At 49.3% G+C, this 14277-nt stretch overlaps 1 protein-coding gene across 1 annotated transcript in view; it reads right to left on the reverse strand.

Annotated features, from left to right (window-relative positions):
- The window catches only part of SDK1 (sidekick cell adhesion molecule 1), a 182814-nt gene extending 169876 nt beyond the window's left edge, over positions 1-12938 (reverse strand). The window contains exons 1-4 of the mRNA XM_061207928.1: positions 12886-12938; positions 12636-12783; positions 11576-11716; positions 6908-7089 (exon numbers count right to left, since the gene is read on the reverse strand). Coding sequence (XP_061063911.1) covers positions 6908-7089; positions 11576-11716; positions 12636-12742 — 430 coding nt within the window. The 5' untranslated portion in view covers positions 12743-12783; positions 12886-12938. The remainder of the gene's footprint in view (positions 1-6907; positions 7090-11575; positions 11717-12635; positions 12784-12885) is intronic.
- Between the last annotated feature and the right edge of the window lie 1339 nt (positions 12939-14277).

Genomic DNA, 14277 nt, shown 5'->3' on the forward strand with positions numbered 1-14277 from the left:
GTGCTGGTCACAGTAATTTAAGATGGGTTTGATCGTTCCTTGTATCTTCCAGCAGCAGCTGAAGGGCAAGTCTTATCCCGGAAACCCCTTCTCTCCCATGAGGTCATCTGCACAGATACAGGTGCTGGACTCAGCTTCCTCCAGCCCCCAAATCTCAGCTCTGTGCCCAGGCCTGTCACCCCTGCTCAAAGCCCCACTCAGACCCCTGTTTGGTCTTTCAGTGTTGGTTTTAGCAGTATCTCCCTTGGGAAGCCTTCTTCAGCCCTGACCCTGATGTGTCCTACAGGCCAGTAGAAGCCTGTTCTGAAAGGGATTCAAGATCAGCTGAGCCAAACATCCTGTATTACTTGAATTCAGTGTTTTTCAAAACTGCAGGTTACAAATGCATTAGCAGCAGCCCAGGAAGTCAATTTAGTGATCACAGCCTGCATCTGATAAAGGAGGAGAGAGTGAAACAGAATGGAATAGAAGAGAAAATATTAAAGAACATCACACACCGTCAGGGCGACTATTGTTCTACGAGCCTTTTGTTTCAGGGAGGGGTGTGTGTGTGTGTGTGTGCGTGTGTGTGTGTCCTGGGTGTCCATGTAAAACAGACTTCTTATTGTGGATTGCAGTAAAAAATGTCCACAAGCTACTGCAAACCCACTTGCCATGTGAACATAAGCACCAAAAATCTGGAAGTAATTTATGTCCATGTTTGGTATATGCAGAATGAAAAGCAAAAGCATAAATTCTAGCATTTTCCAGCATTTTCGAGCTATGTGACCTTTGGAAAGTTAATTACCTCTCTGAGCTTCCATTTTTTCTCTGTAAAATAGGGACAGTGGTGCCTTTCTCACGTGATGGCTGGGGGATGACCGACGAAATGATAATGAGTGTAAGTGGAGAGCATACCACAGCGAAACTGGCATAGAGTGGCTTCCCCTAAAATGCTCGTTTCCTATCCTTTCCTTTCCTGAAAGTTCTAAAAGACCAAATGAAGCCCATACCTAATGGAATATCCCATATCACTTTGTTCAGTTCCTACTTAGTGTTTTAGGTGATGCTAGGAGATTCTGAACATTATCCTGTTCTGTAGGCGCAGCTTGAGGTCTAGAAAGTCTTAAGGATTGCACAAATCTTTTGTGCAATGTCATTTATGCCACATTGAGAATTTCCCAAGAGGAGATAAGAATGGAGCTTGCAAACGGAGTGTTCATTTATAATCCTTACTTTAGAAAACCTTGCAAAGCCCAAGTGAACATTTAAGGGCTTTTACTAATGTTTTAGAAATGTGGATAACCAAATGTTTTTTTTTCCATTTCTCTTTAAATATGAAATATTTCTCTTCCATTAGAAGGTAATGTTCTGAAACCAGAATAAATCATTACAGCACAAAAATACCTGTTACAAGAAGAAAAATGATAAAGAAATAAAACCGGAAAAAATTAAAACCTTGGCATGCTCAAAAAATGATGATTTATAGTATAATTTGTCTTTGGACCCTTTCTAGAAAAACCAACATCTGCATCTTAATGGATACATTTAAGGAAGGGATAGGAGTTTGCTAACCTCACTGGCTTATTTTAGGAGGGAACTATCACCTATTACATCCATATCCTAACAGTATGTAGGATTCCACGCTGAGGCTCACCTCAGACCTCTGTGGTCACCTTACTTCTTCATGTGTCTTTCACCATTAGTCGAACAATTTTTAACAGAAACTGACTGGAACTAAACACTGCATCAGCATCCAATCTGAACCACTGATCGCTTCAGGTGACTACAGTGCTTTTCCTCCCACACTAGATGATTAGAAAGTTGCTGAAGTAGACATTGGCAATAAGAAAAATGCTTGTAATTATACTGTGCGTTTAGTCATGCAGAACTTAGACTCTATGGCTTTTTCTACTTGAAACTAAAAGTATATTGATTTCTGGAAGGGTTTTGAAAGAAATTCTCGAGTAAACTTAAGTTGTTTTTCGTTCATTTTGGGTAATCACAATGGAAATTTGACAAGTGGGTTCCCCGTATTGTGGAACTTTAGGCCACGGCCACTGTGACGAACGAACCATGCCCCGTCTTCCCCTGACCCCGCCCGGAAAGTTCGCGTGGCTGGAGCTGTATTAGAGTTTTGCGGCTCCGTGTGTAAGTTAATCTCTCACATTTTAAAATTCTTCTCTAGAGCAGAGAAGGTCATGAGGCCCTGCTAATAAAATCTATCAAATGGGATTGGCAGGCAAGATCATGGCGGGCGGGGGATGAGGGGGGATATGAAAAGCTGGGAGGTGAGAAAGTTTGTGCTAAATAATCCCTGCGTGTCCAAACCTTAAAGGATGAAAGCAGACAAACCAGACGTTTTTACTGTATCTTAATAATGAATGGGACTGAAGAGAAACCCGGGGTGTGGGACAGGCGGAACAGTGGGTTCAAATCACTTCAGGGATCAATATCACACTCGGCTGAACTCAAGGAGGAATAACTCACTTATCTTCCTTTAGGAGCTTCCTGGAAGAAAGTGCCTCTGAGACCAAGCCCATGCGCTCCAGGAGCACGAGGCCACCGCGTCTCCTGGGCGGCAGGCTTCCCGTCCCTGTGTTCCTGCCGCTGCGTGCCTGCACCCGGGCCGACCCTGCATTAGTTATAAGTTCTCTTTGCGAGTGACGGTCTAACACGCCACACGCCCCCCTAATGGCAGGGGGAGCCGCACCAGCTCTCCTGGCATTCCCATACCTTCTCGAGAGGAGCCTCATTAAAGTCAAGATAAATTACATCTCATTTCGCCTGATGGATCAAGTTTGCCACGCGGCCAAAGGAAGAGGGAAAATTAGGCTGGCTGGACTGCAGCCTCACTCTTCCCAAGGCCCAGTACTTCCTGCTCCTCCACGGTCTCCTGATTGACTCCAGAATTATGTTTATATACATTCCAATAATTTCCCAAATTAGGCTGACAATTAATCTTACGAGTTATTTTTTCCTCCTTAGTATACAAGCATTTTAATGATTCCCTTTTCAGCTTCAAGGGCCAACTCAGCCCCCAGGCTTTCTCAGCAATGGCTGCTAACAGCGCTGGGACACGCAAGGCGCTGGGAAGGGTCCCCGGTGGCAAATCCACGTGTTCGGCTGTTGCCCGAGCAGACCCACTGAGCTTAGGGCTGAGGCTGAGGGGTGCGGAGGGGCTGTGGGTTTGCAGTTTCTGCTAATTCCAGTGTGGGTGATTATGCAGGATCATGAGGCGCTCTTCATGCAGCAGCCATGAGACAGGTTGTCCCACAATTTTATATCTAGAAATTGTAAATACATCCTCTGGGTTTGACTCCTCAGCAGGAGTCGCCATACAAAGTGGGGCAGGAACTGCTAGCTGCCCTCCACTTTCCCCTCCCCCTTCCTTCCTTCATAATGGACAGAAATGTACCCAGCTGAAAGACCCTTTCCAGGCTCTCTGGCACAGAGATGGTCCATGAATTGTAAGCATACGTCTGCGGCAGATGGGACTTCTAAGAAAGCTCTTCAGAGGTGGGCACACTTGATTACTAGGCCACAAGGTACACCCCATGCCTTCCTCCTACTAGGATGTGGACGTGATAGCTGGCATCGCAGTAGTCAGCTTGTAACCATGAGGCAAATGCTAAAGATGGCAAAGCAAAAAGAAGGAGCCTGACTCTCTGGTGACCATGAAGCTGCCACTATGACTCTGTAGAGCCCACTGCCCACTCTTTTGGTATGAGAGAGATAAAAACACACCTCCACCTCATTTAAGCTACTGTTCTCTTGGGTCTGTTTCTAGCAGCTGGACTCCATTCCTAACCAAATCAGATGGCTGCACTTACTTCCCTGGTGCAGTCCCAGTAAAGCCCCTTCTCAGGGATGCCCTCCCACCAATGGCATACTCCTCGGGGAATCTCGGCTGGAAAGCCTTTACAGCACGTTAGTAATGCCTATCTTGTGGGCAAATGGGGGAGTGACTGCCTGTGAATGAGGCCGGATTCTGTTCTAGTTCTTGATCTTGTCTCACAAATGTCAGTCTTTGCTCCCGGGCGAGGCTGCAAGCCCGCAGGTTTGACAACGAGACAGGTGTCCCCTCCACTCTCGTTGCCCTGGCCCATCGTACAACCTTGAGCACACAGTAGGCACTCACATCAATTCCTGAATGTGTGTTCTCGATTTTACTATTAGCAGAGAGAATAACCCCAAATTTCTTTCTGTACAACTACCAGTACAGAAACATTCAAATACTGCGGTAGATACTGGTCATTGCCACGGTGGAAGGAGGAATACAGACAACAACACAGGAGGGTGTATCGTAGCTCAGCGTTTTCAAAGCCTTTTCACGTGCATTGCCTTACTTTCACTTCACAACTGCCCTTCAAGCAGTCAGGGCAGGTAGACACGTCACAACTTTACAAATGAAAACAGCAGAGGCTCAGAAAAGTTATTGTGTTTCTCGAAGGCAGATAAGGAGTAAATGGTAAGAATCAGGCCTTACAGACTCCAGGAAAGGGCCGTTTCTGGGGCCACGTGTACAGAAAGGGGTGTGTGCGCGAGCTTGCGTGCGTGTTTGCACGTGTGTGCGCAAGCTTGCGTGTGTGTGTATGCATGCGTGCCTGTGCGTGCGTGTGTGCATGTGTGCGTGTGCGTGCGAGTATGCGTGCATGTGGTGCACGTGCCTGTGTGTGTGTGCGTGCGTGTGCAGACATCTCACAAGCGCCCCAGCCTCATCTCCATCTCCCTAAGTTACTCAAGGCCCCTCGCTCGTGCCATTTTCTTCCCAACGTCCCACCTTCTAGTCAGATGGCTCTTCATCCGGCTTACCAAGTCATCTGCTCCAGAGCCAGGCCAGCCGCCCGTCCCCCCACACTTGCCCCCTTTCTTCCCGACCTTGTGTCTAAAGCTCTCCTCTGACTGTCCTGTCCTGGGCGGGAGCACGGATTCAAGGACAGAGTTAACGCGCCTGCTGCCTTTTGTTGAGCTGTGGGTGCCCGGGAGGCTCACAAGGAGCATGGACGACGAGCCCCGCGTGAGCGTGGGTCCCACTGACAGCAGAGGCTGTTGACGGCGCCCAGAAAACAGAGCTCTTGACTCAGAAGATCCAGCATTAGCGCTCCTCCACCGTGTGTTAGCCGAGCGACCTCAGACCAGCTCAATTTGAGCAAAACATATCCTGTTCTATGCCATAAACTGCAGGCAAGCTGAGGGAGGGGCTGGCCCTGGTCCTAACGGACAGGTGGCTTGGGGGAGGGCTCGTGGGGCCCCCTGCAGTCTGGGTGGGGTTCCGGGGGTGCTGCAGAGGGGAGGCGTGTGGAGCTGCTCTGAAAACCATGAAGCAGCACCCGAACACGTCCCTCGCCCCTCTCACGGCCAGCGCCAGAGATGGGGGAATTCATCACTTCACAGCCACACTATCGCTCTTTTGTCTCCGGAGCTGCTGCCTCATCCTCAGCTCCCCTCCGCCTCGCCCGCACCCACCGACAGGCCCCTCTTCTGATACGGTGCTTTGATCACGTCACTCACAGCCCTAAACCTTCCACGGGTCCCCAGGGCAGACTCTACAGCCTCCCAGCCCTTCTCCATCCAGCGGAGCCTGCGGCTGCACAGAATGCAAACGCACCGGTAACCGGAGGAAGCAGTCACAGTAAATAGCCATGGGGATTACTAACAGCAATATCTGTCATTTTAAGTGTTTCCAAATTTATTGTTATTTTATGAAATAGACTAATTAAAGCAAGCATGAACTGTGCAGGGTTTCAGCTATTTTCATTTTTCAATGAGTAATCAAGAATCACCAGCAGATAAACAGCCCCTTCCTGGTCGTCCTGCATGTTAAATATTTCTCCTAGTCACTGTGAACGCAGAGGTGACGGCACTTAATTTATAAAGGAGGATTTATGGACTTACGGATGACAACAGACAGCTGATCAATAAGGGACGGTAATAACAGCATATAATATCAAGGAACATTAGGTCCCAGGCATGATTTGGGGAGAGAAGTGGGCAGTTAGAAACCTTATCATTTGAAAAAGGTCAAGGCCTGGTAGCAATAAAAATGCCTAAGCAAATAAAATCACACCTGTGAGTCAGGAGAGGGTAAAATTGCTGAACGAAAAAGGGTTTCAGATTTTGCGGGAAAACTGCTTCCCTGGGCAAGGCTCTGGGCTGCTCTGGGGCACACGTGGTTGTGTTGAGAGAGGGTCTATTTATTACCGCTAAGAGCTTTGAAAGTGAAATGCAGACATGGAGGAGGTTTCTGAGTGCCCAGCCCTTCCTGGCGCCGAGACCTGGATCCTCCAGAAAACCAGTGGAAATAACTGAAAATAACGGGGTTGGGTCTCAGCACATAAATGTAAGACCCACTGGCTTTATGACATTCTGCCTGGTCATTTTTGGGGGTGGGTGTGAGGAAGAGTTTTTATTGATTTAGTAAATTGTTTGCTTGTGTAACTGAAAAAGTAAACCAAAGCGGGGGGGGGGGTGGTGGAGTGCACCAAGTTGCAAATTCCATTACTAATAATTGTATTACATCATTAAAAGCAAAATACTAAATACTCATCCTCTCTGAAAAACATTCACAGTTTCACACAGGACTCCACGGCCAGCTTCACTGCAAAACATACTGTTATTCCATTTAGGAAAAGCCGACCCCACAGACCTTTTACAGAATAAGCGGACTAGTTAAAGGAGGTGTGTAGACACATCCTGTCCTCAGTAACCAGAAAAAAGCAGTTAGAACCGTATCTGTTTCCCTTCTGTGGTTTTGCTATAGTTTTGGAATAGACAGAGAGATTAAATTCAATATGTGATTACTCTCCTTCTAACTACTCCCTAGAGGACTGGACACTCTATTTTTATTTCGAACATGCTCCGGTTGAACTTTGCAAATCCTGCCCCCCAGCGAAGATTCTGCAGCCTCGGGGGCAAGCAAGCTTACCTCCTTGTAAGGTGTACTCGGTCACCGCCCTGCTGAAGACGCCCAGGCCAGCCCCATTGTAGGCGGCCACCTGTATCTCATACTGCGTCCAGATGATGAGCTCCGTCACCAGGCAGTAGCTGACCTCGGGGCTCGTGATGTTCCTCTGCTGGTACTCTCCGGGCAGGCCAGCCAGGCGGTACCTGCAGCGGACCCAGGGGACACGACTCGAGCAAGGAACCGGGTTTACCTGAAGTCACTCCACATGGTTAGAGGAAAGCGGAAGTAAACACAAGAGTAAAGCCAAGAGGTCAGCCCCAGACGACACTGCTTCTACTTCAACCACGGAAAAGGTATAACCTAATCTCACAGTGATTATAAGCTCTGGGCCAACAGAACTGACGTTTCAACTATGTTAGGGGTCAGGGAAGATGATGGCTTTTTCAGTGCCAGTTGTCCAGGGAGTACAGTGACTTAAGGCCCAGAATCCCAGACATGATCTCTAGCGGGCGTGGCTATAAATCAGCCTGAGCGACCCCGTCCTCCTGTGACTCTGAGACGGGGGAGGGGAGGAAGTGAGCAGTGCGCTGTCCCTCGGTGCCCAGGGCTGAGCTCCCCGCTGGGCTTGCTCACCAAGTCCCGGAGTCAGAATGGGTGCTTTTCAAAGGCATTCACGCACCTAAAATACTAGGCCAGCGCTAAGTATGACAAATGGCTTTTTGGGGGACCTGTAAGAGCGTGGTGTGCATGCTACTTAGTGGACTAAAGGCAGAGATTTAAAGTTGTGTTTATTCAAAACAGCGACATACACGGCTCTGGACACAGACAACGTATTAGCTAGGACGTTGCTATTTGTACGATGAAAGGACTGTTGTCGTGTTATTTTGAGTAGCGAGTGTTTTCCACGATTGCGTGTGTAGAAGTGAATCAGTTCCCCTGGGTAAACCGAGGGGCACGTGCAGTGGGCGTAACTTCCTCAGTCATCGGGCAGCTTCCAAAAGCACGAATTTCTATCCAAGAGCTGGTTCTTGCCTCAGGAAGACACGGCTCTGATGCTCAGTGGGGGAGGGAAGAGATGGAGAACACGAACGCAGAGTGGCAGCAGGAGACCGCCCACTCTCCGCAGCAGGCTGGGGTCTTCAGGCCCCGCCCGGACGCTAAGCAACCCCGCGGAGTCCCGCTCGGTCATCTGTGCTGTCCCCGGGCCGGAGCGTCTGGATGCAGGCGGACCAGCGCACCAGCAAGGCTGCCGCCCTCGGAGGAAAGAAGGAACCCCGAGGTTCAGGCCTGGAATGGAGAACAGCCCTCCAAAGAGAACAGTGGCTGAAAAGGCACGCCATGAAAATCAGGATTTCCTGAGACTAGTCTTTTGTCCCTTCCCGCTACAGGCCACTTGTACGCGGCGAGGCCCGTGGAGAGGAAGCAGAAACGCCGGAGAGCAGGCCAGCTGTGAACAGCACAAAGGCCCAAGGCCTCCCCGACTCTCGCCTGAAAAAAGCAGCAGAATGCGGGCCCTGCAGCGGCCGCGGCGACGGTCGGCGGCGCTCTGCGACGGGCCGGAATGGAAGGTAATGTATCAAACCCCGTTTGTGCTTCACAGCCCATCAACTTCTGAGCCTACCCAGCTGGCACTCCTTTTCTGAACTACCTGCACCAAGTATAGGTGCCATTCACAGCCTGTGAAATTCATCACATAACAGGGCGGCCTGTCTTCCAGGCAGGGGACAACGGGAGGGAGGCTTGGTGCGGAATAACCCGCGTACCAGATACTTCCCATCTACGGAACATAAACTTTGAAAATAAATGGCACTGAGACGATCAGACAGCCATTTTGAAACAGGTGAATATTGGCTTCACACCCACACTGGACCCCAGAGTAACCTGGCACGTGACTGGTGCCCAGGATCATGGGTAACCAACATGGCACAAGCCGGGCACGGCTGCTGAAGAGCTCACTCCACTATCTGATACACATTCCAGGGAAAAGCAAAGCAATCAGCTCAGAAGACTTAGGTTGGGAAGAAGACTTATGATCTGGGTGGCCTCAAGCAAATTCTGAACGTCCCTGAGCCTTGCTTCCCTCCTCCCTAAACTGACATAATAATGATGGCATCTCACAGGCTTGTTGTAAGAATAAAATGGAACAGTGGGTGCAAAGGAGGCGTGACAGTGTAAAGCACCCCCTAAACATTTCTCTTTTGGGAACACTGCTCTTGTAGGAAGTATCCTAAGAGAACACTGAGTTATGAGAGACCAAGCCTGCTGCACACCTTCTCCCAGGCCCCTCTGTATGAGGTTGTGTGCGACAAGCTGCAGAATCCCCATCTTGGAGACGGCGGCTCTCCCTTCGAGGCAGGCAGCTTGGTCCACTCTGACCAGAGGCTCAGGGTGCTTTTTTAATATTCATGGGATGTCTGGGAAGGTCATAATTAACAACAGAAGTGCAGGGCATCGTCCTCTGACTGGCCGGATACGTTGCCCAGGAGACTGTCTCAGAGAGAACGAGATGATTTTTTACACAGAAATAAACAGGAGAATGTTTTTAAAGGACGTAACCCCTATACTCCTCTCAAAGCAACACCCTGCCCATTATTATAAATATTTAATTACTGTGCATAATTCTTATGGCCGGAGCCACAACAGTGATTTATTTCCATTTTGTTCTTCCGTGGACCATGCTGTTTATCTGACACGGAGACTTGTGCCCCAGAGGGTACACACTTGCAAACAGAGCTGATTTGCAGATGGGAGGGTTATTCGGAAATGTTTCCAAGCAAATTCATTTTGGCACGGGTCTTCAATTTCTGAAAACTTGGATATTCACAGGCCTTGGGTAGTGCACCCTCACCTTAGGGCTTTCTTGATTTCAGCCCCTGCAGACACAGATGCCCTCTTTTCCAGTGCTCGACTCTACTGATACCATCACAGAAAGCCCTTTTAACAGTCGTAATCTCGCAAAATAGAGAAATGTGCGGTCCCTGACGGGGCCTCGTAACATCAGAGAGATTTTATTCTTAAACTCCATGCCCCGGGCCTGGTTCTGTGGGTTGACTTTTAAAGTCCTTACTTGGCAGCCGGAGCCCGAGGAAACTTTTCCTCCATATGCTCCAAAAAAAGACAGAGGCGGCCTGGATGACAAGCACGTGAAGGAAGGGCTGGTTCGGGAGGGGAGGCCAATTATTTTCATTAGTTGATAAGCACGGAACAAGGGCGACAGCTGGGGTGAGCAGTGAGGGGCAGGAACGTGACAGAAAACCCCAGCCTCTAGCAGGGGGAAGCGCCAGGCAGCTTTCCCCAGGGAAACGGGCTTGTCTGGAAGCATCCACAGCACCAGAGTCCACAGGCGCCCCCTGCCCGCAGGGGACAGATCCGCGGTGTCCCCTGTGAAACGGGGAAGGACGGCCAGGGGCGCAGAGACCAAGGGGGCCCTGAGCGCTGATCAGACCCCCAGCCCTCGTGCACCCCTGGGGATGGCCGCACTTGAACCTCTTCAGGCAGATAACGATCTGCCTTGTGTTCAGAGGATAATTCATATGCTCGAGGAAAAACTCCAAAATAGCGGTGAAATGGTTGTGACAGGTAAACATTACAGGCATAAAGATAAACATGTATGAAACCATGAGTGGGTGATTACATAAATACATAGGGAATGAGCTATCTCCCACAGGCAAAGATACGGAGTTAAAGAAGCAACTCTTTCATAATTTCTTACATTGATCTAAGAGACTATATTATTTCCCCACTTAAGACCTTTGTTAACCCGGTATTTTCTGATCACACTTTTAGAAAGGGCACGGGCTGGGCATCTGGAGGACGGTAATGACGGACACCCACGGTCCCTGCCCCATAAGGCTGGTAACAGATACGGCCACAGCTGCACGGTCCATTAGAAGAGGTTTAATAGTTATCCTTTTAATACTGCTTTACTTGTGTCAACAAACCACTCAGATGATCACTTTTGCTGCAATCTTAAAATCAGCAGTAGTTTTGGCAAAGCAGGTTCCCTCTGTCAACCCAGCCAGGGCTGGTACAGCTCACTCAATGTGCTCAGAAGCCTAACGCCCCTCCCCACGGGGGCAGAGACGGCAAACCGGCCACTCTTGGGCCACATATGTTCTGTAGCTGTGAGGGTCTGGCCTGCCCTGTGTTTCAAAATATACTGATTTCATTCCCAATTTTTAAAAACTGTGAGAATGTGTGTAAAAAGCTGGATTTTAAAATTTCTTTGAAACAGTAGAAAACCTGGCAATTCTGAACAACATACTAGCATGGTAAAAACTGGCTTATAATTAAATCAACCGCATTATTACTAATTAAAAATTATTATACTTAATCATGCATGTCCCTGGTAAAAACGTAAGAGTGAAAGGATTTACAATGAATAAGCACACCTTGCTCCCAACCCATAATATTCCCCTCCATTCTTCTGCCAAAATGCGACCCCTGAGAGCGGTTTCTTGCATGTGCGCATCACGGCTGGACTGCAGAGCCTGTCCGGTGAGGCTGCCCACAGCCGCCTGTTCTCACTGGTCTGCCGCAGTCTCCACCACTCCCTAGAGTCTCGCTGCTGGCCTGAGTCTCTCGATTACTGTTGGGCTCCTACAGATATGTGAGTTTGCGACCTGAGCAAAACAGACACTTGACTCTTTATAAGGACAGTCTAAACATGGCCAACCACTGGCTACTTGCCTGAGGATGTACCCACGCAGCAGCCCATTGTGCTCTGTTTCGGGGGGCGGCTGCCACTGGACCATGATGGACTGATTGGTACGCCCACTGGCCACTATGTTTTTCGGGGGAGCACCTGGCGGCTCTTCAGGAAGCACCAACCTAAGAAAAAGAAGCCAGGGAGGGGAAGAGAGGTCAGCCCCAGCAGCCAAGGGTCCTCGTCCGCATTCTCTAGCCTGCTGAATCTTGAGCCTAACTGTTTACTCAAATCGAGCAATGAATAAAGCAAAATGCACAGCCGATCGAACTGAAAGGACACGCACGAAATAGTTACAAAAAATCAACATAATAGAAAATCAGTTCAGCAAGCAACAAGGAAGACGTGGGAGGTGACCTTTTTCTGTCTGAACGGCCCGTGGTACCTCCGCTCTTTAGAGGATCACAAGTGTGAGTGAGGCAGCTCGCAGGCCGAGGCTCCTTCCCAGTTGTTTCCTTCGGCTCTTTCAATATTTCTCATATCAAAGTCCCACATTTTGAAAAAAGTCATTTAGATCTCTCAGCTCTTCTACAGCACAAGCCCACTGAGAGCTCAGGTTGGCTGGGGCGGGCACGCTGAAACGGGACGGAGCCCTTTCCCCACGTCACATCTGAACAGGCGTGAAAGCAGCCGCCTGGCCTGCGGAGGTGGGGTTGGTGGGGGGGACAGCATCAGGACCGCCAGGGAAACGCCAGAGCTCACGTGGCTTCCTGCCGACACCTGCTCAGTGTTTACCTGTCAAGACGGTGGCACCAGCTCCCACCTTGCTGGCAGCCAGGTACACAAAGGGCATGGAAACACCGCAAGCTCTTAATCTCATGTATACAGAGGGCCGTGCGGTTGGGAATGATTTATGTTGGCATAGCCAGAGCACCACAGAAGCCTAAGAAACTCCCCTTGGCAATTAAGGACCCGCTGGCTAGCCCGGCAAGCCACCGTGCTTCCTCTCTGCCTCCCCCAATGTGACTAAGGGGTGGTGGCTGATGACCTAACGCGATGCTTCCTTGGCTCCCCGTGCCTCTCCAAGGGGTGCGTGTCACACACCTGCTCGTCTCTGCGCTGTACTGGCCCTTGCCCACTTGGTTCACGGCGCACACCCTGAATTGATAGGTACGAGCCGGGGTCAGGCCACGCACGGTGACGCCTGTCATCTCGGGGCCGACGTGTGACAGATGCACTTTCCACGGAGAGTCTGAAAGAACGAGCAAAACAAGGTCAAGCCTCTACAAGCGCATGTCTGAATGACAATAAGTGAATGCAAAGTGCGTTCCCATGGATTAGCTCATTTGCTTACCAAGGCAGATGGAGTGGTTGCCTCCACTGAACAGATGGGCAAACCGAGGCTCATGGTCCTGGGGTGAGCAACCAGCGAGCCCGGCTTTGAACTCGGGTTTCCCACGCCGAGTCCAGTGTGCCTCCTGTTAACCCCATGCTGTTGTCAACAAGTAAAGGGATTTTTTGGTTCAACCTGCATATGGCAGTTTAAATGGAACCCAATATTCCTCATTCCCGTGTTCAATATGTAACGGGAAGAAGTTCTCTGTCAGCTCACATGGCAGACTGCAGATTTGTCTCCCAGAAAAGGATGCTGCACATGTCACCAAATGATAAATAAAACCTATATTCATTAACATTTTAATAAAAGAGGAAATGAGCATGATAAAGACAGATGGGCTGTGCATTCTGCAACCCATCTGCGTGGCAGCTCATTACACGGCCACACCCCTGAGCGGCTCTGGCTGGAGAGACATGGAATGAAATTCACAGCGAGTTTAGAATATCTTTGCTCCCAGCTTTCCGGCAGGCGTGGAAGAGTGACTCTGTCAGCCAAGTGGGCTCTTGCCTGCAAGGCTTCAGCAGGTTCTGTCGGCTCCTACACTTTAGTGGGACTTTCTCTATAGAGTTTAAACAGGCTTTTTGGCCCAATCATTTCGTGCAGTGATGCCCTGGGATGAACAAGTGCCCTCTGTCAGTTCCACTCGGAATTGCTATGACCCTGAACTACATTTTCAAGTTATCAGTGAAGTGAAATGTGGGTGCTGGGGACTGACTCGTAGGAAATCAAACTGTCTTTCTTATTTCTTGGAAGTGGTGCTAAGCATTATGAACATAACAGCATTATTCATAACAGCCAAAAGGTGATGCAACCCAAGTGTCCATCGATTGATGAATGGACAAACAGAATATGGTCCATCCATACAACGAAATATTATTCAGCCTTGAAAAGAAAAGAAATTCTGACACATGCTCCAACATGGATGAACCTTGAGGACATTATGCTGAGTGAAATAAGCCAGTCCTCGAAGAACAGATAATGTAATATAATTCCACTTAAATGAGACACCTGGAGTACACCGGGGGCTGGGGGACGGGGGGACGGGAGTTAGTGTTTAATGGGGACAGAGTTTCAGTTTTGCAAGATGAAAAGACTTCTGGAAATGATGGTGGTGATGGCTGCACAACGGCGTGAATGTACTAAACACTACCGAACTGTACACGCCAAAGTGGTTGAGATGGAAAATTTCATGCTATGTGTATTTTACCACAACTAAAAAGTTTAAATGGTGGGAATTGCACATAACACAAGGGGGATAACACATGACTCCTGAGACCGATGAGTATGAAACAAGGGAAGGGCGCCGATGCATCTGGCGTAGGCCCGGCCCCGGCAGAGACTCTGCCGGAC

This window comes from Eubalaena glacialis, chromosome 13 (genome assembly GCF_028564815.1).
Source record: "Eubalaena glacialis isolate mEubGla1 chromosome 13, mEubGla1.1.hap2.+ XY, whole genome shotgun sequence".
NCBI lineage: Eukaryota > Metazoa > Chordata > Mammalia > Artiodactyla > Balaenidae > Eubalaena > Eubalaena glacialis.